At 41.7% G+C, this 27431-nt stretch overlaps 1 protein-coding gene and 1 long non-coding RNA gene across 9 annotated transcripts in view; one reads left to right on the top strand and one right to left on the bottom strand.

Moving 5' to 3' along the window:
• LOC104654274 overlaps window positions 1-1789 on the bottom strand; it is a 209173-nt gene extending 207384 nt beyond the window's left edge. Inside the window, exons 1-2 of one of the 2 annotated variants that reach the window (XR_004053954.1) lie at window positions 1653-1789; window positions 893-1006 (exon numbers count right to left, since the gene is read on the bottom strand). This is a non-coding gene — a long non-coding RNA (uncharacterized LOC104654274). Of the gene's footprint in view, window positions 1-892; window positions 1007-1652 lie in introns of those variants that run through there. The other variant, XR_004053955.1, reaches the window with a different exon arrangement.
• On the top strand, window positions 527-27046 carry CDKN2A (cyclin dependent kinase inhibitor 2A). Of its 7 annotated transcripts, none has more exons than XM_030919387.1 (3): window positions 527-1233; window positions 23659-23965; window positions 26564-27046. In XM_030919387.1, the coding sequence occupies exons 2-3, from the start codon at window positions 23662-23664 to the stop codon at window positions 26575-26577; spliced, it is 318 nt and encodes a 105-aa protein (XP_030775247.1). In that variant the 5' UTR covers window positions 527-1233; window positions 23659-23661; the 3' UTR covers window positions 26578-27046. The 7 variants fall into 7 exon arrangements, with proteins under 7 accessions (XP_030775247.1, XP_030775243.1, XP_030775246.1 ...); XM_030919383.1 differs by having other exon boundaries at window positions 1000-1135; XM_030919386.1 differs by lacking the exon at window positions 527-1233 and adding an exon at window positions 1279-1338.
• Window positions 27047-27431: the final 385 nt, after the last annotated feature.

The following is a 27431-nucleotide window of genomic DNA, read 5'->3' as shown; positions in this document are numbered from 1 at the left end:
GGCTCACGCTGTGGTTCCACTTCTTCAGCTAGGCCACTAGGCCCAAGCGCATGAACAGGAAGCCACTGAGAAGCCGGCCACATTTCCAGGTTCCGGGAGCTGGGCCTAGTCCCGTATCCTCTGGCACACACCCAGCCACTCAGGCCGCGGGTCCAGCCCGCGAGATTTAGGACAGATCCAAGCAGACTGCAGGCTCCGGGTCGGGGCACCGGGTCAGCGCGCCGGCCTGAAGGCGGCGTCCTGGGCTCGACTTCCCGCGCGCGGAGAGCCTGCGAGCCCGCGTCCGAGTTCCTGGCCGAGAGCCGAGCCTCGCTTAGACCGCGCTCAGGACCCGGCTCCTCCGCATTCTCGGGCTACCCCTGTATCCTCGACTCACCCCTCCTTTCTGCCGCTCCTTCCTTTCCTTGCCCTGCTTTTACTGTTCCCAGACAGGACCGCTTTTCCTTTGCCCCAGCTGGAAAGGAAGAAGGGAGAGAGTCCAGAAAGGATCGGCGATGTGGAAGAAAAGGGGAGGAGGGGACACGGAGGGGGAGACAGGAGCCAGAACGTACGCCTAGGAGTCAGGCGGCGGGATCAAGGGGTGTCGGGGTGTCTGGGCGCCTGTAAGAGCGTGGAGGCGGCTGCAGTCAACGGTCGCCAAGACAACCATTCTACGCGAGGACGCGGCGACAGGAGGGGAGCGGCCCGCGGGGGAGAGCGCGGGGGGAAGAGGAAAGAGGAAGAAGCGCTCAGATGCTCCGCGCCTGTCGTGAAGGTTAAAACCGAAAATAAAAATGGGCTAGACACAAAGGACTCGGTTCTTGTCCCAGCCCGGCGCCCTCGGCGAGCGAGCAGCTGGGAGGGGAAGGGGCGCCCGGACCCAGTTGGGACCCCCGGGTGCAACTCCACCTACCTAGTCCGGCGCCAGGCCCGGCCCGCAGCTCCCGCAGCGCCAGCGCCACGCCGTGTCCAGATGTCGCGTCGGAGGCGTGCAGCGGTTTCGTTTAATTTCGCTTGTTTTCCAAATCTAGAAGAGGAGCGGAGCGGCTTTTAGTTCAAAACTGACATTCAGCCTCCTGATTGGCGGATAGAGCAATGAGATGACCTCGCTTTCCTTTCTTCCTTTTGCTTTTTTAAACAATCTAGTTCGAAGAATGTAAGACTTTCGACGAGGGGAGCTAGGAATAAAGCAAGGGGAATAGGGGAGCGGGGACGCGAGCAGCACCAGAACCCGCGGGAGCGCGGCTGTTCCTGGTAGGGCCGTGTCAGGTGACGGATGTAGCTAGGGGGCGAGCTGCCTGGAGTTGCGTTTCAGGCGTCCGGCCCCTGGGCCGTCACCGCGGGGCGCCCGCGCTGAGGGTGGGAAGATGGTGGTGGGGGTGGGGGCGCACACAGGGCGGGAAAGTGGCGGTAGGCGGGAGGGAGAGGAACGCGGGCCCCGAGCCGCCCGCGCGCGCGCCTCTCTACCGGCGCCTCCTGCAGCCCTTCCCGCGTGCGCAGGGCTCAGAGCCGTTCCGAGATCTTGGAGGTCCGGGTGGGAGTGGGGGTGGGGGTGGAGGTGGGGGGCGGGCGCGCTCAGGGAAGGCGGGTGCGCGCCTGCAGGGCGGAGATGGGCAGGGGGCGGCGCGTGGGTCCCAGTCTGCAGTTAGGGGGGCAGGAGCGGCGCTGCTCACCTCTGGTGCCAAAGGGCGGCGCAGCGGCTGCCGAGCTCGGCAGTGGAGGCGGCGAGAACATGGTGCGCAGGTTCTTGGTGACCCTCCGGATTCGGCGCGCGTGCGGCCCGCCGCGAGTGAGGGTTTTCGTGGTTCACATCCCGCGGCTCGCGGGGGAGTGGGCAGCGCCAGGGGCGCCCGCCGCTGTGGCCCTCGTGCTGATGCTACTGAGGAGCCAGCGTCTAGGGCAGCAGCCGCATCCTAGAAGACCAGGTAGGAAAGGCCCTCGAAAAGTCCGGGGCGCATTCGGCACTTGTTTTGTTTGGTGTGATTTCGTAAACAGATAATTCGTCTCTAGCCTAGGCTAGGAGGAGGAGGTAACCGGCGGTGGAGGCTTCCCCATTCGGGTTACAACGACTTAGACATGTGGTTCTCGCAATACCACTGAACCTGGACCTGCCTTCACACAGCCCTCTCAATCGTGTGAAACTGAGGCGAACAGAGCTTCTAAACCCACCTCAGAAGTCAGTGACTCCCGAATATCCTGGGTGGGAATGACTAAGACACACACACACACACACAGTAGGAAAGGTGTATTTCAAGCACACTTTCTCCTTGGGAGGAATTATTGCTAACCATCTAAGTTTTCTGGAGGCAGCCTTTTTTCTCCCCAACCTCCCGGCGGGGTCACCCTCTCCCACGTTCCAGGAGAGTGGAGGACCCGAGAGAGAAGGACCACGCAGGCAGTGACTTCCTGAAATGCTAAAAAGGATCGTAGGATCAGTTACTGCTGCGAGGAGCCAGCACTTTCTTCTGGGGGGAGTTTTGCAGCCAACAGGAAAATGGGCTTTCTTTGTGAATTAGAGGTAGAGGTCCGGCGGCCTGAGTGATTGAAACTGCTCGGGACTTTGCTCATATGTTTATCAAACGACAGAACTGCAGAACTGTTTCTGAAAAATCCCAACTGATAATATTTTAGTCATCTCAGACGACAGTTAGCACAGTTTAAAAATGAGGCCTACTTCTTGAAAAACAGAATCGGAGGTAGTTTTGTCCTCACATTGACAAATATTGACACAGCCGGTGTAATTTCCTATAACCAGGAAAACTGAAAGAATATATATACAGTTAAAATATGCACAATGCTAATTAAAACTTGTATAATAAGTCTAAAAGTAATTTAATGAGGCTTCGCCAGGAATATATAGCTTCAAAAAGCAAAGGCCAGCGGAGGGGTAATTATTTTTTTACTGCAATGTTAATTGTCTCTTTGACATGGAAATATAAACCTGTTAAAACTATCAGTGTTTTAATTTAGTGTCTCAGTTTCTAGTAGCAAAAATTTATAATCTATAGGATAAATGCATATTTTATTTTTCATATTATGAAAGTTAATTTTTTTTTAATTTAGTCAAAGGAGCTTATAAAGGATTTCAGGGCCTGTTGCTGGATTTGATTTTAATTCATTTTGAAACATTGACAAGACCCTGGTTGTTGTTTTTTTAACAGTGGTTTATCCGTATCAGCAAAAGTTTAGCCACTGTGATCCGTAACTGTTTGAATATAGTTCTTAATATTATTGTCTATATAAAAAATTTATTACTCTAGTTAATATTATTCTATATAAAATCATTTTATTTAAATTATTAATTTGCTTCTGAAAATCTATAGTAACAAAGTAGAACATGTTAATGTATATAAATGCCATAAATATGTATTTTTTAGTTTAGGCCTATAAAACATAACACTGTGGTGATTTTAAGTTAGAGAAAATATTTTATAGTATGTTAATGTATATGCATGAAATGCAAAACCATTTAAATGATAGGTTCATTGAAATAAATCATTTTTTGTTATTTAGGTATAAATCAATTTTCAGGATGTATGTGAAAAGCCCAATCTTCAGGAAGTTTCTGAAGATAGAACACACAGTTTGGATAGAATGTTTGCCTTGAAATATATGCGCTTTTCCAATTTCATATGTAAAATGATATACATAATATAAAATCTAGCGGTGTTAATTATAATGACATGTAATTATATATTTCACATTAATATATTTTATGCCTATGGTTATATTGATTTGGGAATATATATGGATACTAATTATGTTAGGATTCATACAATTCCTTGAGAGGCACACATGCTGAAAATTACTTGTATGAATTATTTAATATCATTGCAAATAAGATGTTATTTAAAAAATTTTTAAATTTTCTGCAAATATGTTTATTGCTTTTTATTTTTATATGATTGGAAATATGTATACTAAAATTCCACATTACCAGTTTCTTAACCACAGAAACCTGATAAATTGCCTCAGTTGATTTGTTACTTCTACCTTGGTGCATTTACAAAATAGTCATATTTTTATTATGAAGTTAAATAGTCATTTGTTTATAGCTACTTCAGAAGGCTCAGATTATTTTTTTCTTTAATGGCATAGACTCCTCTCAAGGTAAGCACTGTGCAGTTAGTATAAACCATTATTCCCAATGTGTACATGATTCACACTTCCAAATGAACCATATAGCCTTTTCAGAAATTAAGACTTAATATTCATTTTACTTCTTTGAGTACTCTTTAATTTTAGAAAGTCTATTATCATCTTAAGGTAGCAACAACATAGCCTAGTACCATCTATGATGGTTTACAGGTCTGTTATTCCATGTTAATTCATAACTGTCAACTACCATGGTAGAGTTAAGCTAAACCATTTTCCCAACATATGAACAATTCCTGTTAGTAAAGCGATACAAATGGTATCAAAAATATTTTTTACAGCAAGGTTCAACAGTGGACCCAGTGCTTTTACACTTTTTCAAAAATCCTTGAAGAAACAGAGAAAATCTCACTTGCCTTCTGTACTAAAACATTACAGGCCGAACTAAAACTGAAACTTCATAGTAGAACACTATAGGCCAGCGGTGTCCAATCTTTTACCTTCCCTGGGCCACATAGGAAGAAGAATTGTCTTGGGACACATTAAATACACTAACACTAACAATAGCTGATGAGTTTAAAAAAAAAAAAAAACCTCATGATATTTTAAGAAAGTGTATGAATTTGTGTTGGGTGACATTCAAAACCATCCTGAGCTGCATGTGGCCCTCGGGCCCACAGGTTGGACAAGCTTGCCCTAGCCCTTCCATCTGCTGCAAAGCCCAGCCGGATACAAAAATCAACCTGATAAAAAGTTTTTGTGGTGCTTTATTTTGGCAGTTTAAGTTATATAAACAATGGGTACAGTTTCATTTTCTAAATATAAAATTATTACATTGAATATGAACTTTTAAGACAAATTATCTAAATTCTGATTCTCATATTACTAATATCTTCTCTATTTGTTGCCCAATGAGATTAATCCACCTCTTAAACACCTCACCATCAAGAAAAACAATTTTGTATTTTAAAATGAACCCATCCACTTTCATTCAGCTATTTTATATTCAGGCATCATCCTAAGGAAAGAAAGGTTCTGACAAAGATTAATACAAATGGATAAGTAGTAGCAAGAAATCAAAAACTGCATAAAATTCTAGCAATAAAGTGTTAAATTATGGTACAGTTATATTCTGGATCATCAGATATCTGAAGAATGTTCCATAGACTGTTAAATGATTGCATTATAAAGTCAGGTTTTTTTTAAAGCAAGATTCAAAACAGTAAACAGTTTCTCTCTCTCTCTCTCTCTCTCTCTCTCTCTCTCTCTCTCTCTCTCTCTCTCTCTCTCTTCCCCCCCCTCCCCCATTAGTTATAATGGTTTCCTCAGGATGAGAGGGGTTGGGAAAATGGTTGGTGATACTTATTTTCTTCGTTTCACTTTTGAGTTTTCCAAAGTGCTATGACCATCACCAGTAAAATATACATTTCCAAAGCCTTTGACACGGTAACAGTCCTACACAGTGAATGAACTAAGAACTTCTCTAGCCTTAGGTAGGTAGGTAGGGAGGAAAGACAAGGAAACTGAGTTGTTTAAGTGTCATACACGAGAACGTGGCTTTAAGGTCTGGGAAAACCTGCGAGGGCTGTGACTTCAGACTGTAATGTACGCTATGTCCGTTCACCAAGAAGTTCCATTTTTAAACCCATAAATCCGTAGCTATACCTGTTTCCAAGGTTCCTCGTGTTAGGCCTCTGGTAACAGCACTTGGCGCCCTTCTTGGGATCCCTTCTCTCCGCCCCCACTACCCCACCCCACAAGCACACTCTAGTCCCCTCCAATCAATTTCAGGCAGGTCTCGCTGCCTCCGAGCCACGCTGGGGATGCAAGGGCCCTGGACCCCAAAGAGCGACCGACGACAAGAGATGAGATGCACGCTGCTCCTCTATTCCTCAGCCCCCACCATCCTCCTCCTCGATCCTAACTTCCCCACTCTCTCAATTCCTAGAGACGCTGCGGATCCCAGAGGCTTAACTGGCAGCTGGAACGAGGTCCTCCATCAAGAATTTAGACGCTTGGTCCAATTATCACCGCGCGCCCTTTCCGCAGGAGCGATGTGATCCGTTATCGTAACTGCAGACCTGGGGTTCCACGTGGAGGACGATTGGGATTTCACTAGCCGGGGTGGGGGTTGGAGCAGACAGAGTCTGAGTGGGCTTAGTGGACTCGGGACGAAAGGCAGGACATGACAGAAGGCAACTCTGGGTCATCTCTCCAGCTTGGAACTGGCTAGGCCTTGTTTTGGAGGGGATGGGTAGATGAGAAGTGAGTCAGAGTTACTCGGAGGAACCACGGGGAAAGTGCGCTTCTGAGACTCGACAGCCATTTCGTTCCCTGACATGCCAGATGGAGACCCAAGAGTGTTGAAAGGCCTCGCCTTCCCTCAGTTTCTCCATCTGGTGGTGCAGGATGGTACAGAGAGTGGCCCGTAGTGATTTTCCAGTGATGATATCTGTCCATTGTTTTCTTCTTATATTGCAGCTTTCCCCATATTTGAAATTTTTCTTTTCAAATGAAATAATTGATTAGAATTTAAAAAGGCAGTAGCTATTAAAACAAGATCAATTTCCATGACAGTAAGCCAATCGATGGAAAAAACCTTAGGAATTAATAAATGAAAGATTTGTTTGGTAGATGATGAAAGGTCCTTTTAAAGGGTCTGACACTTCCTGGAAAATACCCACCAACTTGGGACCTCAACAGATTCACCATATCCTAATTCATGCTATTTTAATGTGTATTCAGCAAACCCACATGTGTTTACAATTGTCGAAGCTACCAAATGTCAATAGCGTTTTTTTTTCTATTTGTTGAATGTGAATCTCATGTACGAAGCCATCTAAACAAGAAATTACAGGAATGATTTTAAATACAAAAAAACAGTAGTACTGCTAGAGGAGAATTAATCAAGGACGGCATTATGAAGAAAGTGAGGGAGAATTTTCAAAGGGCGGAAAGATAGGGCTTGGTGGACCAAGGAAGATTTCCATCTAAAAGGAATGGCAAATACTTAGAGTCCCTGAACCCACTGATCTTGGACTGTGTAACTAATATTTGTAGTTCCAGATACAGCACAGTGCCTTGTACATAGTGGTATTTTTTAAAAAAAATATAATGCCTCGTAGATTTTTTCAACTTTTGTTTTAGAAGGAGGGGGCACGTGTGTAGGTTAATTACAAAGGTATATTGCACCATGCTGAGGTTTTGAGTACGACTGAATCTGTCACTCAAGTAGTGAGCACAGTACCCAGTAGGTAGTATTTCAGCCCTGGCTCCTTCCCTTTCTCCTCCATCTAGTAGTCCCCAATGTCTGTTGTTCTCATCTTTATGTCCAATTAGCATTTGTTTTTTAAAAAGGGTGGTTGAAGAAATTCTGAGTGCTTGTCAGTGCCTCTCAGTGCATTTATTTAATTAATGGGCCCTGGAATGATGGCTGCATTTCGGCAGAACTATACAATCAAAAAGAAGTAATAAAAGGAAAAAAAAAAGTGAAAGCCATCAACTACAAGACTGAAATTCCCAAAGCATCAGAGATCCTTTCAAAAAATAGTATGTTGATTTTTATTTTTTATGACATATTGATTGGCTTTGTTCATGAAAATATAAATATGTTATCACAAAGGACTTTTTAATTCTTCAACTATTTCTCAGTTTTCTCTTTCGCCTTCAAAATAAAATATCATAAATTATTTAAATAGTTGTGAAGGCAGTAGGATTTTTTTTAAGAGAGAAAGGTTTTATAGAGGTTCAGAATTATATGAACAAAGACATGTAATCTCTTAATCAAATTGAAACTAATAAAATCGTACAATAGAGGTAATGTAAATTTAAAAAGTCTTTGCTTTCTTAATTGAATAATGTAAGTAATTAGAAATTTTAAAAATATGGCAAAGGTTAACAACAGCATTATTACCTGGGCTACCTTTAAAAATACATATTTCTGGGGTTCACTTTCAGAAAATTTGATTCAGATTTGCTGTGGGTCCCAGAAGTCTGCATTTTAAATAAACACTTGAAGGAGATACTATTACAAGTGGCCCATTGGGACACAATTTGATGAATATGACAAATTTTACTTTTTTAACCTTATTTCTGCTTATTTATCTTTGAACTGAGGTCCAGGATTTTAGGTAAGATTTTAAGTTTAGAGTCAGTTTACTGGATCCCAGGGAGGACAGTCTGAGTAATCAGTGGAGGAGTTAGGAGACCCTTTATTATTATGTGATCCTTTGTATGAATTGGAAAAGAATGTCTCTTAGATACCACATTTTTACAATCTGAACATAGTTTAAGAGAAAAAATATTACAAGGTATATTTGTGTTTTAAAGCTTACAGAACCATACAGAAATTTTCCACATAGGCTATACGTTGTCTTTTTAAAACACTATATACACTTACTTCTTTTTGTACAGAATGAATGGATCTCTCTCTCTGTCTCTGTCTCTGTCTCTCTCTCTCTCTCTCTCTCTCTCTCTCTGTGTGTGTGTGTGTGTGTGTGTGTGTGTGTGTGTGTGTGTGTATGTTGTAATAGGGGTTTCTTTCATTTTATGATCCAGACCAGGCTCGTAATAAACATGACAACCTAAAATTATGTAAGAAGGAAAAATCAAAGCACAAGTGTTTCACAGGTTTAACTTGTGCTTATCTAAGATCAGGGCAAGATTGCATGAAAATGTAGCCATAGCAGAATAAAGCATTTATGGACAAAATGATGGGTCTTTATGTCTCTGTAAAAGCACAGTGATGAGGGGGAAAATATAGATGGAAAATGTAAGCTAAAAAGTAACAATTATAGGAAAAACTAAAATATCATGCCTTTCCAATGATCATTTTTCTGCTTTTAAGCTACAGTTTGTCTAATATTACACCAGTGACTTTGCTGATGTATTAGGAAAAAGCTTGTTTTGCTTTCTTTTCTCGAGTGCCACCATTTTCTTGCTCTCATTCTCTTTCAGGCTGCCAGATCATCTGACTCAGCAATTGTATAACTCTCTCACCCAATTTAAAGAAACAGCAGCTATCTAGAGAACAGTGACTCCCCCAGTTGAAAATCTAATTGGTAAATGTCCAACATCGGACACTTTGAATTTTACTCCATGCAATTTACATACTGAATAGTTGAAGTTGAATATATTATATTTAACATTTAATTTTTAAAAGAAGCTTATTAAAACTTTCTTCCTAAATCACATGGTAAAGTTATTATTTTCTTCAAAAATAATTAGGAGGAGCTTAACAATAATAGGACACTTCAACTTCCATTATCTCATTTAATTATCACAATATCTTTATGTTTTAGATGTTTCATTTTTTCATTTCATAGATCCGGAGACTGAGGATCAGATAGGTTGCATGGCCTGCCAAAAGTCATTGACTGGTAATTCGTATATAGTTGAACTTGGTTGCCCATGGAGTGCTATACATATGTATATGGTTTCAGTTCCATCTCTTTTAGTTAATTACTCTTTTGAAAGTTGCTTAACCCCTTTGGGCCTCTGCTATACTCAAGCATCAGCCATATAAGTCACAGTAAATATTTATTGGTTGACAAGAGGTTAACATCTTTCAAAAATTTATTTTTTGACCAAAATAAAACCAATGAAAAATTCTTATATGACTGTACGTATAAATTACTTATTCCTACCTTAATTTAAAAGCAATAAATGGGATACCTATTCACCAGCACAGGAACCACTTGAAGCATGCAGTTGAAAGATTACTTTCTTTAGCATTCACATGACCTGTGAGCAGATTCTATTTCCTTTACTTAATAGCTGTCATGGTACCAGAATGAAGTATGAGAAACTCTCAGTGCTTTCATGTTCTCATCTGTAAACCTGAGACCCTATGGTATTCAGGTAATAAGAGGTAGATAAAATAGTATGTGTGAAGATTCACTCTAAACTTTTAAACAGCATACGTTTGTCAGTTATTATAGTGCCTAACTAAACTATGCCCTTAAGAAAGCACATTAGTTTTTTACAGTAAACACCTACTTCATTATAATTTTTCAGTGTAGCTAGAAATTTCTAAACTCCACTTTAAAAATATACATATAATAAAAATGTATGTATTCAGACTCCTGGTATATTCCAAGATGTTAGGTAAAATCAGTGTAAATTTGCATACTTTTAAATTCACATCTGTACAGAACCTCTATATGGTGGCCTTTAGGGTGTGGCTCTAAGCTCTTCTAGTATTCATAATCATGAAAGAAATATTAAATAGTAGGATATCGAAGAAAGACACAAAATACACTAAATAGTATGTTTTCTTAAGGCTAAATTGACTTGGGGGTTTTAAATCAGTACAGAGTAAACATACAGTATATTCTGTTATCACTGCCTTTTTGAAAAATTAATTATGGAAGTTATCATCTTAACTATGACAACACGAAAGATAAAACTCTACCCTCAAGTCAGAGACTCAAAGGAAAACATGAGTGGAAATGTTAAATCTGCATGTGAAAACTGCTAAAACATGAATAGGAAGCATTTACTTATTTAATCAAAGTTGATTACATTTCATCAAGAAGTGAATTCTCCTGAGGGGAGTTAAATCACATATCAGGTGAAGAATGTGATTTGAGGAAGAATGGTTTAACACAAGAAAATTTTCTTGCAATCTTTAATAATATCAGAGGGGAGATTGGCTTCAGAACTCTCCTAAGTTCAGGAAAGGACACAGAAAATTGAACATTAACAGTAAGACTATAGAGTCCCAAAAAAGCAGGCTACTTTTAAAGGATAGTTTTTTAGAGGGGCAAAAGGGGGACAACCATTCTCCATTTGATAAAGAAAGCTTCCATGTAGATGGTCCCCCTGAAATTAGAGTATCCTAAACCATTGTAAAACCTATCAGTAAACCATGAATACTAAACCTCCACTCCCGGGAGTGAAAACTGAATACAATATTATTTATCTGTAACTTTCAACATTATCTCAGAACTCTAACAGCACATACATATATCAGCAGCATAAGCAGAAATGAGATGTTATATATGCTTGTGTTAGCAATTAAAAAGGACAGCATGTTTGAGAGGGGAAAATCTGTCCCATCAAAAAGGAAAAAGAGGGAGGTTAGGAATAGAAGTTTAGAGACAGAAAATTTTGCAATTCGTCAGTTTTAACTGTAGTTTCCCCGTTGTACCTTCCACTTGAAATGCACTCCAAGCAGTGGAGGTGGGTAGCAATGAATGCAGAGGAAACACTGAACACGGTGACACTCTCCAGTGTCACTTCTCATGATTTAATGAGGGATCTTTTTTTTTTTAATTCTTCTGTCATAACATGGGCAACTTTGTTACAAAGAAGCTATTTTTTTCAGGAGGTTAGAATTCAGAGGTAGCATCACACCTTTTAGAAGAGAATTTGCTTGTTGAAATCACAGATACCTGCCAGAATGTACAGGAATTAATGAAAAATTACTCAAAATGACATATATTTTGATGACCTAAATAAATAACTTGATAATAAATGTCATATATATTCTCAAAAAATTAAAAAGCACCATTTATTGAGAGCCTACCGTGCACCTGGATTTTTATATATCTGACATTCTCTATTCCTCACAGTAACCTTATGGGGTAAATTTTATTTTCCCCACTTTGTGAAGTGAGGAAATAAAGGTTCAGAAAGTTTACATAACTTATTCAAGCCCACAGAGCTGGTAAATGAGAGGTCAGTTCTATCTGAGTTTAAAGACTAGGCTTGTCCCACTTGCATATGTGTCATTTCCAAAATTATGATTAAGGATATGGTTGGCATTTCCCACCACCCACATTAAGTCCAATTAAGTAGCTGTGGCCATAGAAAGAATGGAAAATGGAGAGAGGAACTGAGTTCAACAGTTACAGCAAACATTTATTAGCTGAGTAACCATAGCTACATAGTTCCTCAATATGTACCACTCCTCCATTTTGTTATCTATAAATCAAAATGGTGACTTTTAAAAAAGCAGTTTTGCAATATATTCAAGACCTTTCTACCCTTGAAAAACTACAATACTATTTTTAGTAGCAATTAGAAACACCTTAAATATCTGACAACAGGGACATCATTAAGTAAATTATAACTGTTTTTCCAGTGGAATGTGTTACAGCTGTTAAAAGTAGCATTTATGAAGTGTTTTTGGAGAAGTTTGGAAAATGCTCTAATAAGTTAGAAAAAGCTCATTTCAATATTGCATAATATTCACAATGTAAAGATTAAGCAAAGAAAAAGAGGAAGTATTTCAAAATGTTACTAATTATTGCTTTGTATAGGGTAGTTTTTCATTTTCTATGTGCAGCTAATTCCTTAATTATTTTTACATATGTGAGCTTTAATCAGGAAAGCAAATCATTCAAAAATGAGGGGACTGAATTAAGTGACTTTCAGGAGACTTTGCATGTCTTTAAGTTCCAAATTTCTATCACTATGTGTTACTACTGAAGAATAATCATAGAAGCACAGTAGTTTCTGAAAATGGAGAGTCAGTAATCTTGGCCCAGGTTTTGCAACTTGCTCTAAAGCACAATCCTCAAAGAAAAGGAAGCATTGATGAGTTGTCCACCACATACTGGATAAATTATCATTAGAAAAACAGATATTGTAGTAGGGAGAGTGAGGACCTCTCAAACAGAACTGAGAACCTTAAGTTTGAACTTTCTTATTTTCCATATTACTTAAGCACTGTGAGCCTTTTGTTGTCCACATTATGAAGAAAGAATAATACTCTATCCCATGGGACAGCTGTAGAATTGTAAATTACACGTATAAAACTGCTTAATGCTTGTCACATAGTTGGGGGCAACTTTTAATGAATTTTTTATTATCTATATTTCTTCCTGCTTATCTCCTCTAATTATGTTTATTACTTATATTGTTCCTCAGGATGAGGCCAATTCTCAATATCTGTGCTGTACATAATATACATATATACCAAATATGTACATATAATATGTACATATATACATACTGTGCTAATGTTTTAGTGTTCTCAGCTGATCAAATAGCTACAAATAGGTATAAGTAATTCACCACAAGTAATTTATCAACATAAAAAACATTTACCAAAACGTTAGGGAATAATTGTTTTCATGAGCTGCAAAGATTCCTCATTTCACAAGCGTACACCCTAGAGATATTTTAATAGTAAATTTCTTACATAGATTTAAAATCACATTTGTTTTGCACATAATTTAGAAAAGACACCTGCTATATAATAAGTAATGTACTTTTAAGTTTCCTTCAGAATATTCTTGGGAAGATGATAATAGGTACTGCTAATTCTACACCCAGTTAACATTTTGGAAACTAAGATTGGAAATTATGACTTAACTATAATTATGCATTAAATCTACAAAACATCAAAGAATTTTGCATTTTGTACTCCTTGCTGAGATCCAGTTTGAGCAGGAAGAGAAATTTTACAATAATTCTGAATGAGCGAAGATAGCATAGAGTTTCTAAAAGAGTACCTTCCTTATAGCAAATACTAAATAATTGTGCTCTATTGAATTTAATTAAATAGAGGATAGTAAAAGGGAGAAAGAAACATCCTCTGTCTTGAAACTTCTACAGATCTCCTCCCAGGGACACATTGTTTTTTCTTAACAAATCTGTTTGGAAGTCTGCTCTACTTTCCCAGAGGTCTCCCTTTCATGCTGAAGCGATCTTTTTTCCTTGTAGAAAATAAATAATTAAATACCTTGCAATTATTTACCTAAGAAAGTACTTCTTTCCCATTTAAAATACTCTCACCACCCACACTGGACCTTGATTATCAGAATTTTTAATTTTTATCCGGGGCAGCTTCAGGAGCACTTTGGCACTTCAGGGCCAAACCACAATCTGTTTTTACATGTTTGTGATTATGCCCATTTTGTAGATCAAGACATTGAAGCTAGAAAAAAAAAGTCATTTATTCAGGGTAACAAAGTAGGTGGTAGAGCTAGGCCAGGGACTCTAATTTCCTTACATTATTGCTTTTCTAAATTAAAGGGATGCATGGAATTATTCCTCTATTGCCTTTGCCTTCAAATAATTATCTATTGCACCCAACATCCTATTCTAGAACTCATCTATGAAGGCTTAACACAGCTGTACCTAGGAACTCCATTACAGGGCATATGTCTTGCTCTCATAAGCTACTTCCTAAGGAATTCTCTTTAATTATGGGATTGTCTCCAGACTCTGAAACCTTTTTTTCCTGGTAACACAAGTGTGAGGTGTCATTTATCAGAATGCATCACCCCAGTCTTCCCTCCTCAAATGATTACTGTGGGCTCCACTCAAGAGCTCGTCCCAGTTGAATACCACCTTCCTCCTCCAGAGAAGCAAATATACTGATGGTTGTTACTAATACATGCTCTTGACTAAGAACCCTTCTTTCTTAATTAATATTGACAACTTTAAGCCCAGTGCCTGACATATAGTAGGTACTCAGTTACTCTTTTTCAAATACAGCTATGAATGATGATTCTAATAAAAGTAACTCTTATTTGTCTACTAGTTTTATTATGTTTATTTAATTCATTAGAAAGGCCATGCATATAGTACAAAATTCAAACAATACAAATCATGGAATGTGAAAAGTAAGTCACATGCCCATCCCAGTTCTTCATTTCCTTGCCTCACAGGTAACAGCTTTTCCTGTATCTCCCCAGAGATATTCTATGTATATTTTGTTTTTAACACCAAGCTATATTTAAAACAATTATCTTTAATAATAATGTTAATATTGAAACTGATAAAGAAATATGTGTGTATTATCTCACTTCAAGTGTAAAGAATAGAACAAGAGAGAGCCCATTTTGAAAATTATGGACAATGAATCTAGAAATAATCTCAAAAAATTTCACAGTCAAAAAAATAGTTCATTAGATACATGAGAACTGTCACTTGGTCTCAGTGTAGAGCTATTGCCTCAACTCCTTTTATTTTCTTAATGAAATCATCTGCTTATCACATGAAATAAGTGCATATCGTACCTTGCCAATCCCACAATGCCACGTCAGAACCAGAACCTAACTCTAGGACACTACTTTCTCAAGTATCTTTCTGTCTCTTTCTGGTAATGCGTTGAATTAATATTCACATCTAGTATAACTAGTCTTTGATTTGTAGGGTTGCTGAAGTAGTAGCACCACTGCAGGGCTTTCTTTAAAGAAAGTAATCAAGTGTCCCTACTGTGTCATGCACCCTCAGTTGGGTTCTCCAGTCTGATTTTAAAAAACAAAACAAAATGCTTCTCTGAGTCTTACTCCTCTCTACTCATAAGAGGTATTCCAAACCTTTACCATTCTCAAACTTCCTAACCCACCATCTTATTTTCACTCTGCAAACAAGCTAACCTCCTCATTCATGGAATGAAGTGCCTCAACTTCCTCCCCGTTATGACCTTTTCTCCCTCCCAAATCTATGTATCTCTTGTGACAAAATCTATAACCACCACTGTACACTGAGTTCTATTTCTTCATTACTTTTGAGGGACCTCGGGTCCTCAAAAATATCCTATAACCACCACTGTACACTGAGTTCTATTTCTTCATTACTTTTGAGGGACCTCGGGTCCTCAAAAATATCCTATCTTACCTGTGTACTTCATTTTTATTCTCTTCTGACTTTCCCTTCTCTTCACTTGGCACTTGCCCTTCTAGGTATGTGTGTGCTCAGGTCTCTTCCACCTTTCATCTGCCTCACTTCATGGCATAGGGCCTTGAACTATCACAACCAAGCTATGAAAGAGTAGTCAACACAGTGTCCTCACTTCCTTGCCACCCCTTCTCCTAGTTTTTCTTTTGACTCTCTGAGGAGTCCCTCACAGGCTGTTTTTCACGAATAAGTCTAAATGAATTACTTTCAGTTTTCCTAAATGTCTATGCCTTTGCACATCCTCTTACCTCTGCCTAGAATATCTTTCTCCTTTTCCATCTTTAAACTCACATCATTCTTCAAGACTGGGATCAGCTCTCAGCATCTAGGAAGTCTTTGCCTACTAGAGACAAATGAGAATGAGTTTCGTCCCCTTTTCATTTTCTTGTATCATTCTGCACTTTATTTTGCTCTTCTAAGAGCATTACATGCCTCATTTAATCCCTAAACAACTGTTTGAGGCAAGTACAGTTATTATCCTAATCATGCAAATGAGAAAACAGAGGCCCAGACATGTTGAGTAACTGTGTTAAAAGTTAAAGAACCAATAAGTGAAACAGTTGAGGTTTGAACCCTGGCAGTCTGACTCTAGAGATATTATGTTTGACCTACTCCCCCCTACCCTATGTCTGCCCTTAGCATCTGAGCTTGCTGAATGAATGAACAGGTGGTAGTCTTTTTGTTATAAGACTGATCAGAATTAAGACAGGTTTAAATTTCACAGTATAGATTTTCAAAACTGCCAACGCATTGCAAATCTAAAAAAGAATGGCATTCTCAGGAAAGAGGAAACGTAAGTGTGAGAATAATAATAACAACAACCAACAAACTTTAGTAAATTCTAGTAAATGTAGTAAATTTTTACATTGAAAGCTTTTGGACATACATTATCATATTTTATGGCCACATGAAATATATTATAATCTCATTTTGCACATAGGAAATCTGAGGCTGGCATAAGGAGCACCGAGATCCAGGACTGTATATTTTCATTCTTCTAGGGGTTTGCACCTCAGGTCGATATGTATGAGTAAACTGGGAGCGTGGTGGGTTCTTTAATAGAGAAACTAGGAAAGTTTTCCCACTATTATTAACTATTTACGTAAGATTTATAATAGATAATGGACTTCAATTTCTAGAGCAAAAGGGCCCCACCCAAGGAGGCCATAATCCTTCCAGAGCTCTACTGCAAGGTAAGAGAGTGTATACATATCTAAAACTTGTTCTTGGTATTTCCAAAGCAGTCAACTTTTACACCTGTATATGATGCATCCAAATGTTGATTTTTTGTATGGTTGCATCTCCCATCTTCTTCACCAATAGCCATATATGTATTTCACAAGAGCTGAAAGAGTTCTTGATGTAGAAATCCATGGTAGAGTTTCAGAGAAATCCCTGAATTCCCTGAAAGTTTTATCTAGAAATACATGTGGAAGTGAACACATCTTTTTAAAAAATCGTTACATACTTTCTTTTTTGAGAAGAAGGTATTTCAACAGCCTCTTGAAGGAGCCTACTCTTCCCACTCTCCCACCCCCATTAAGAACCATTGTAGACCGGGCATGATGGCTCTCACCTGTAATCCCAGCACTTTGGGAGGCCGAGGTGAGTGGATCACCTGAGGTCAGGAGTTCGAGACCAGCCTGGCCAACATAGTGAAATCCCGTCTCTACTAATAATACAAAAATTAGCTGGGTGTAGCGGCATGCGCCTGTAATCCCAGCTACTCGGGAAGCTGAGGCAGGAGAATCGCTTGAATCCGGGAGGTGGAGGTTGCAGTGAGCTGAGATCGTGCCATTGCACTCCAGCCTGGGCAACAGAGCGAAACTCCATCTCCTAAAACAAACAAAAAAACCATTGTATTAGTGATGGATATGTGTTCCCTCCCTCCCATCCTGGCAACCACTCTTTCTTCCTCCTCCATCATAAAATATCTTAAGCTAAATTAAAAGAATTTTATTTATCGATAGTTTGAATTTTCCATATCATTGCTACACAGCTAAATGAGAGGTACCCTGAGGAAAATATAAATGGCACAGTAATGCATTGTAGATTTTAATAACATACTTGACATCCCAAATTGTTTCCATTGGCTTCATTTTAAAAACTACATGTTTTAACATCAAGCAGACACTAAAAGTACAAGATATACTGGGTCTACAAGGTTTAAGTCAACCAGGGATTGAAATATAACTTTTAAACAGAGCTGGATTATCCAGTAGGCAGGTTAAGCATGTGCTTAAGGCATCAGCAAAGTCTGAACAATCCATTTTTAAAAAACGTAATATATGTTTTTGAAAAGCTTAAAAAGTAATAGTCACAGGAAAAATTAGAACTTTTACCTCCTTGCACTTGTTATACTCTTTAGTGCTGTTTAACTTTTCTTTATAAGTGAGGGTGGTGGAGGGGCCCATAATCTTTTCAGGGAGTAAGGTCTTCTTGATCTTTCTTTTTTTTTTTTTTTTTTTTTTTTTTTTTTCTTGAGACTGAGTTTCGCTCTTGTCTCCCAGGCTGGAGTGCAATGGTGCGATCTTGGCTCACTGCAACCTGCGCCGCCTCCTAGGTTCAAGCGATTTTCCTACATCAGCCTCCCAGTAGCTGGGATTACAGGCATGCGCCACCAAGCCAGGCTAATTTTGTATTTTTTAGTAGAGACAGGGTCAGGCTTGTCTCGAACTCCCGACCTCAGGTAATCCTCCTGTCTCAGTCTCCCAGAATGTTGGGATTATAGGCGTGAGCCACTGCGTCCAGCCTTTCCTTTTATATAATAGTGATAATTCTATCCAAAGCTTTTTTTTTTTTTTTGAGTCGGAGTCTCATTCTGTCACCCAGGCTGGAGGGCAGTGGCGCGATCTCAGCTCACGGCAACCTCTACCTCCTGGGTTCAAGCGATTCTCCTGCCTCAGCCTCCTGAGTAGCTGGAATTACACACGTGCGCCACCACGCCCGGCTAATTTTTGTAATTTTTGTATTTTTAGTAGAGACGGCCAAAGCTGGCCTCGAACTCCTGATCTCAGGTGGTCTGCCCGCCTCAGCTTTTACAGGCGTGAGCCACCGCGTCCGGCTCCAAAGCATTTTCTTTCTATGCCTCAAAACAAGATTGCAAGCCAATCCTCAAAACGGATAATTCAAGAGCTAACCGGTATTAGCTTAGGATGTGTGGCAGTGTTCTTAAGGCATATATGTATTAATATATAGCAATTCGTTTAAACTCACAGCAACCCCTGTAAAGCAAGGGGTACTCATATTCCCTTCCCCCTTTATAACTAAGAAAAATGCAAGGTATTTTCAGTAGGAAAGAAAAATGTGCGGAGTGTGAAGGAGACAGGATAGTGTGTAAAGCTGGTCTTTGGATCACTGTGCAACTCTGCCTCTAGAACACTGAGCAGTTTTTCTGGTCTAGGAATTAGGACTTTGAGAATGTAGTCCGTCCTTCCAATGACTCCATCCCCATTTTCCTATCTGCCTACAGGCAGAATTCTCCCCCATATTAAATAAACCTCATCTTTTCAGAGTCTGCTCTTATACCAGGCAATGTACACGTCTGAGAAACCCTTGCCCCAGACAGCCATTTTACACGTAGCAGGGGAAGGGCTGGAGAAGGAGAGGGCAGGCCAACTCTCCAAAAGGAATCCTTTGAACTAGGGTTTCTGACTTAGTGAACCCCGCGCTCTCGAAAATCAAGGGTTGAGGGGGTAGGGGGACGCTTTCTAGTCGTACAGGTGATTTCGATTCCCGGTGGAGCTCTCACAACTAGGAAACAATAGTTTTGCTTTTTCTTATGATTAAAAGAAGAAGCCATACTTTCCCTATGACACCAAACACCCCGATTCAATTTGGCAGTTAGGAAGGTTGTACCGCGGAGGAAGGAAACGGGGCGGGGGGCGGGGAGGGAATTTCTTTTTTTCTTTTTAACCGAGTGAACGCACGCGAACGCGCCTTTGCTGGCAGGCGGGGGAGCGCGGCTGGGCGCAGGGAGGCCGGAGGGCGGTGTTGGGGGCAGGTGAGGAGGAGCCCAGTCCTCCTTCCTTGCCAACGCTGACTCTGGCGGGGCTGCTTCCGGTTGGTGCCCCCGAGGGAGGCCCACCCTGCGGCGACTTCAGGGGTGCCACATTCTCTATGTGCTCGGAGTTAATAGCACCTCCTCCAAGCACTCGCGAACGGCGCCCACCTGCCTGGAAAGATACCGCAATCCCTCCCGAGGAGCTGAGGGACGGAGTCCGAGGGGGCTCTTCCGCCAGCACCGGAGGAAGAAAGAGGAGGGGCTGGCTTGTCACCAGAGGGTGGGGCGGCCGCGTGCACTTGGCCGCTGCGGAGAGTGGGAGAGCAGGGAGCGAGCGGCGGGGAGCAGCATGGAGCCTTCGGCGGACTGGCTGGCCACGGCTGCGGCCCGGGGTCGGGTAGAGGAGGTGCGGGCGCTGCTCGAGGCGGGGGCGCTGCCCAACGCACCGAATAGTTACGGTCGGAGGCCGATCCAGGTGGGTGGAGGGTCTGCAGCGGGAGCAGGGGATGGCGGGCGACTCTGGAGGACGAATTTTGCAGGGGAATCGGAATCAGGTAGCGCTTTGAGTCTGGAAAAAGGGGAGGCTTCCTGGGGAGTTTTCAGAAGGGGTTTGTAATCACAGACCTCCTCCTGGCGAAGCCCTGGGGCTTGGGAAGCCAAGGAAGGAATGAGGAGGCACCCGCTTGCAAATCTCTCGAATGCTGTGAAGATCTGAAGGGGGGAACATATTTGTATTAGATGGAAGTATGCTCTATCAGATACAAAACTTACGAAGGTTTGAGATAAAACGGGAGTCTTAAAGAAATGTAAGATGTGCTGGGACTACTTAGCCCCCAATTCACAGATGCCTGGATGGAGTTTATCTTTCTTACTAGTAGGGATTATCAGTGGAAATCTGTGGTGTATGTTGGAATAAATATAGAATATAAATTTCTGATCGAAATTATTCAGAAGCGGCCGGGCGCAGTGCCTCACGCCTTGTAATCCCATCACTTTGGGAGCTCAAGGAGCGGAGGGATCACCTGAGAGTTGGAGACCAGCCTGGCCAACAGGTGAAACCCTGCCTCTACTAAAAATACAAAAATTAGCCGGGGGTGGTGGCAGGCGCCTGTAATCCCAGCTACTCGGGAGGTTGAGGCAGGAGAATCGCTTGAACCCAGGAGGCTGAGGTTGCAGTGAACAGCGAGAGGGAGCCACTTCACTCCAGCCTGGGTGACAGAGTGAGACTCTGTCGAAAGAAAGAAAGAAAGAAAGAAAGAGAGAGAGAGAGATTTTAGAAAGCATTCAGAAGCAACTACATATTGTGTTTATTTTTAACTGAGTAGGGCAAATAAATACATGTTTGCTGTAGGAACTTAGGAAATAATGAGCTACATTCATGTGATCGTGCCAGAAGTAAGATGTAGTTACCACTTTGGGAATGAATATCTGTTAATATTTCTGCTGTTTTGCTATCTTTAGCTTACTTGATATAGTTTATTTTGTGATAGAGTTTTCAATTCCTCATTTTTGAACAGTGGTGTTTCTCCTCTCCCTACTCCGGTTTTGTGAGGGAGTTAGGGGATGATTTAAAAGTAATTAATGCATGGGTAACTTAGCATCTCTAAAATTTTGCCAACAGCTTGGACGCGGGAGTTTGGCTATGTAGTCCTAAAATATCTTAGAAGAGACCTTATTTGTTTAAAAACAAAAAGGAAAAAGAAAAGTGGATAGTTTTGACAGTTTTTAATGGGGAAGGGAGAAGAACATGTAGAAAAGGGGAAATGATGTTGGCTTAGAATCCTAACTAACTACATTGGTGTTTAATATAGGAACACTTATTTGAATAATATTTTTAAATACTAAATTCATATCAATTTATTATCAAATGGGTTTAAGCATCCTACACATTTTAATTCGATGAATTCATTTTCTTTTGCTTTGGATTTCTATCATGATTTAAATATTTACATATGGATTACTTTTTAGATTTTTCATTCTATGAAATATAATAAAAACCTTTAAGGCTAGTTTTATGACCAAGACGAAGAGAACTTCAGTGAATACACAGAACAATAAATATACTGCAACATTTTGTCTTTCTTTTTGTAGCTGCAATTTGGTTTGCTTATACTTTCTCTTTGTCTCTTTGAAAAGTAAGTCAGTTTCACTTTCTCAGGACAGGATTTAATAACCATAATATAATTTAGTATAATTCCTTGATTTAGGCAAATTATGCAATTTGTGTTTGGTATGAAATGTACCTAAAAATAAGTAATTCCTCTTTAACACCACCATCCTCAAGCTAATATAACAAATAACAGTTATCCTAAAATAAATTGTCTACTTCCACCATGCAACACTCAAATTTTAAGGTTGCTATGACTGCAGACAGTATTTTAAAATTCCTCTCTGGAAATGGCTTTGTTTCCAAGATGATTTAGGAACCAAAAAGGTGACCATCTCTTGTTTAATGAACTCTCAAATCATAAACCTGGGAAGCCTTTTCGTTTCCTACTGCTGCTGTTACAAATTATCACAAATGTGTTAGCTAAAACAAGCAAAAATTATTATTTTACAGTACAGTTCTAGAGATCAGAAGTCAAAAATGGGTCCACAGGGTTTCATTCCTTTTGGAAACTCTAAGGGATAATCTGTTTCCTTGTCTTTTCCAGCTTCTAGTGACCGTCAAATTCCTTGGCTCATAGTCCCTGTATTTTCTCTGTGGCCTGTGCTTCCATTCTTTTATCTTCTCTCTGACTGTGACCCTCTAATAAAAACACTTGGGGTTATATTGGGCCCACCCTGAAAATTCTGGATAATCTCCCTCGAGACCATTACTTAAATCACATCTGCAAAGCCTCTTTTGCCACATAAGTTAATAAATTAACAGTTTTTGAGGATCAGGGCATAGACATTTGTGGGGGGGGGGAGCATTATTCAACCTACCACAGGAAGGAATTTTAGGGCTAATTAGTCTAGCCTTCTTATTTTATACTTGAAGAAATTGAATTTTTGGAACTGGAGAGCATTATGCTAAATGAAATAAGCCAAACACAGAAAGACAAATATCACATGTTCTCACTTATCTGTGAAATATAAAGCAATTACATTCTTAGAAGTAAAGAGTAGAATGGTGGTTGCTGGAGCTGGGGGGGTCGGAGGAATGGGGAGTGGTAATCAAGATACAAAGCCTCAGTTAAGATGGGAGAAATAAGTTTGATTTTTTTTGAGATGTGTTTCACAGCACGATGAATATAGCTAAATAGTAAATCCCAAATGCTCTCATTTGACAAAAATGTCAAATATTTGAGATGATGGATGGGTTAATTAGCTTGACTTAATTCCACATTGTGTTCAAAGATCATAACTTCATATTGTACCACATAAATATATACAACTGTACTATGCCAATATATAATTTTAAAACTAATTTAATGAAAAAGAAATTGAAGTTCAACATTCCCAGAAACTAAGGGTAACTTAAAAGTTTTGTGACAATTTGTTTTATAAAACAAACAAACAAGTTTTCTCTTTTTAACAATTACCGCATTCTGCGTTTGGATATACAGCAGTGAACAAAAAAAAAAAAAAAAAATCTCCAGGCCTAACATAATTTCAGGAAGAAATTTCAGTAGTTTTATCTCAAGGGAAATACAGGAAGTTGGACTGGAGTAAAAGTCAGTTTGTCCCTGCCCCTTTGCTATTTTGCCCGTGCCTCACAGTGCTCTCTGCCTGTGGCGACAGCTCCGCAGAAGTTCGGAGGTTATAATGGAATTCAATGTGTACTGAAGAATGGATAGAGAACTCCAGAAGGAAATTGGAAACTGGAAGCAAATGTAGGGGTAATTAGACACCTGTGGCTTGTGTGGGGGTCTGCTTGGCGGTGAGGGGGCTTCACACAAGCTTCCTTTCCATCATGCCGGCCCCTACCCTGGCTCTGACCACTCCGCTCTCTCTGGCAGGTCATGATGATGGGCAGCGCCCACGTGGCGGAGCTGCTGCTGCTTCACGGCGCAGAGCCCAACTGCGCCGACCCCGCCACTCTCACCCGACCCGTGCACGACGCTGCCCGGGAGGGCTTCCTGGACACGCTGGCGGTGCTGCACCGGGCCGGGGCGCGGCTGGACGTACGCGATGCCTGGGGCCGTCTGCCCGTGGACCTGGCTGAGGAGCGGGGCCATCGCGATGTCGCACGGTACCTGCGCGCGGCTGCGGGGGGCACCAGAGGCAGTAGCCATGCCCGCATAGATGCCGCGGAAGGTCCCTCAGGTGAGGACTGATGATCTAAGGATTTGTACCCGGAGAGCTTCCAAAGCTCAGACCATTCATTTTCCAGCACAGAAAGTTCAGCCCGGGAGACCTGCCTTGGGTCTTGCCTCAGCTCACGTGCCAATCCATGGGAGGGCCTGAGTCTCCCGATCGCTCTGCCCCGCCAGAGCGGCAAATGGGAAATAATACCGACATGAACTTGCGCACGTGAAAGCCCATTCTGTACATTATACTTCCCAGAGCATACCTACCCTCTCCTAGTTTAAGGCCTAGACTGCGGAGCAATGAAGACTCAAGAGGCTAGAGGTCTAGTGCCCCCTCTTCCTCCAAACTAGGGCCAGTTGCATCCACTTACCAGGCCTGTTTCCTCATTTGCATACCAAGCTGGCTGGACCAACCCCAGGATTTCCAAACCCAATTAAGCGTGGCATCATCTGGAGATCTCTCAGTCTTGGCTCTTCTGCACAACTCAACTAATCTGACCCTCCGCTTTATTGCGGTAGAGTTTTCCAGAGCTGCCCCAGGGGATTCTGAGGGCAACAGGACCAAGACTTCGCTGACCCTGGCAGTCTGTGCACCGGAGTTTGCAGCACTCTGGCAGACAGAGGCCCTCTCCTTTCCCTCTTAAACTTGTGCAAGAGATCGCTGAGAGATGAAGATAGAATTGGGGTCCTCCTTGCCCTTGCCTTTCCTTTTTGCGATCTCAAAACATCCTCCCTCCGCCCCCATTCCATGACCCCAGTTCCTTACCCCCACAGCTGTCTGCTGAAAGTGCCAACATTACTCAATTGTTTCTGGAGGAGGAACACTTTTTTAAAAAACAAAATAGATATATTAAGCAATACACGGGAATTAACACGAATATTTAAGGTAAAACATGACCTTGAAAATTCTGAAATCCGTCTTATTTTGGCCCAGAACGGGGCACTGGGCTCCCTGGGCCATAGGGGAGCCGGAGAGGACGGGGTGGAGAGTTAGCTCTAAGCCCTCTGCTTGGAGATGCTGTAAATACAGAACGCAAAATCACCTTCGAAGTTAAAGACGCGAAGTTCTTCTTTACTCGGCCTCTGCTCCCCACCAATTCCCTCCAGTTACAGCTAGCATCCGGTCCCGATTTAGAAGGAGTTGCCAATTACAGCGTGGTTCCAGGGCTAAGTAAAAACCCGGAGGAGCCAAGTGGGAGAGGGAGTAAAACTATCGAATTGGGCCACAAGCAAATGAATAAATTGAACGACTCTTAACCAAACCGAAGATATTTAATCCAAGCACACAAGTCTTTCATTTCTTCCTTCCTCCCTTCCTTCTCTTACTCCCCAACACTCCCTCTTCAAGCACAATTAATTACATGGTTAGATTCTACTGCGTGGTCAGCCCTGTTCTAGGTGGTGGGCACGCCAAGGTGAATGAGACCAAACAAGAGTCTTGCCCTCATGGGGTTTACATTTGGAGACAGGGTCCATCTATTGTCCAGCCTGGAGTGCATGGCGCGATCACAGCTCACTGCAGCCTCAACCTCCCTGGCTCAAGGGGTTCTCCCACCTCAGTCTCCCGACTAGCTGGGGCCACAGGTGCGCGCCACGATGCCTGTTTTTTTGTTTGTTTGTTTGTTTTTGTTGTTTTTAATAGAGACAAGGGTTCACCCTGTTGTCTGGGCTCAAGCGATCCTCCCCCCTCCTCCTCCTGAAGTACTGGGATTACAGTCCCAAGCTATCGTGCCCGACCTGGGAAATAGACGTTAAGCAAGATAACAACCTATTTTCAGAGAGCGAGTTTATAAAACCAATGCAGTGGGTAAATATGAAGTGTGAATAGGAGGAGAAAATAAAGAGTGGTCGGAGAATCTAATGAAAGCTAGGGAGGAAGAAACTCTCAAGTGCAAATGCTGCCTCAGGAATAAACATAAAAAGAGACTCTCAAGTGCAAATGCTGCCCCAGGAATAAAATAAACTTGAGACTCTCAAGTGTAAATGCTGCCTCGGGAGAACCGAACGGCGAGCTAGAGCCCGTACACAACGAGATTAGAGAGAAAGGCAGAAACCAGATCATATGAATAAATGAGCATCCATTTTGTTTCAGAAATGATAGGAAACCATTTGTGGGTTTGTAGAAGCAGGCATGTGTAGGGAAGCTACGGGATTCAGCCGAGGAGCGCCAGAGCCTGAGGCGCCCTTTGGTTATCGCTAGCTGGCTGGCTCACTCCGCACCAGGTGCAAAAGATGCCTGGGAAGGCAGGAAGGGAAAGGCCACATCTTCTCGCCTTTGCATGGTGAGCAACCACTGACACTCATTACATAACACTCGTTTTCTTCTTGCAACCCCGCGGGCCGAGCGGTCGCACTTTCTCTGCCCTTGACCCGGCGGACCTGGAGCGCTTGAGCGGTCGGCGCGCCTGGAGCAGCCAGGCGGGCAGTGGACTCGCTGCTGGACCAGGAAGGTGTGGGAGAGCGGTGGCGGCGGGTACATGCACGTGAAGCCATTGTGAGAACCTTGTCCATAAGTACTTCAATGCCGGTAGGGACGGCAAGAGAGGAGGGCGGGATGCGCCACACATCTTTGACCTCTGGTTTCTAACGCCTGTTTTCTTTCTGCCCTCCGCAGGCATCCCCGATTGAAAGAAACACCGAGGCTCTGAGACACCTCCGGAAACTTAGATCATCAATCACCGAAGGTCCTACAGGGCCACAACTGCCCCCACCACAACCCACCCCGCTTTCGTAGTTTTAATTTAGAAAATAGAGCTTTTAAAAATGACCTGCCTTTTAAAGTAGATATACGCCTTCCCCCACTACCGTAAATTTCCATTTATGTCATCTTTTATATATTGTTATAAAAATGTAAAAAAGAAAAACACCGCTTCTGCCTTTTCACTGTGTTGGAGTTTTCGGGAGTGAGTACTCACGCCCTAAGCGCACATTTATGTGAGCACTTCTTGCGAGCCTCGGAGCCTGAGGAAGCTGTCGACTTCATTACAGGCTTTTGTGAACTAGAGAAGCTCAGAGGGGTTACTGGCTTCTCTTGAGTCACATTGCTAGCAAATGGCAGAACCAAAGCTCAAATAAAAATAATTTTCATTCATTCACTTATTGTCAACATTTATTGAGCACCTATTACAACAATTTCATTGCATGGAATACAGCATCGTTTCTGACAGTCACTGTTGTTTCATGTATCTCTTAGAAAAACGCTGCTGTTAGACATCCAACACTATCTTGAGATGATAAAATATCAAAAGCCGTGTCTCAGGATGGATGAAATGCGGTTAAAATGATGAATAGAAACTCTAGGGCGACCTAATATCGATAGATTCGCACATCTGGAGATCCGTATTTATCCGACTTCCGGGTCCAAATCACGCGAGGTTTGGGATATTTTGCTCACTAGGCCTCAGCCAGGTAACTGAATCCAGCTAAACCTGGCCCACAGTCTGGGAATCCGACTCGGCTCCCCGTCCCGCCTCGCCGTTCCG

Source organism: Rhinopithecus roxellana, chromosome 16 (genome assembly GCF_007565055.1).
Source record: "Rhinopithecus roxellana isolate Shanxi Qingling chromosome 16, ASM756505v1, whole genome shotgun sequence".
Classification (NCBI taxonomy): domain Eukaryota; kingdom Metazoa; phylum Chordata; class Mammalia; order Primates; family Cercopithecidae; genus Rhinopithecus; species Rhinopithecus roxellana.
This window is presented reverse-complemented; position numbering and strand designations above follow the sequence as displayed.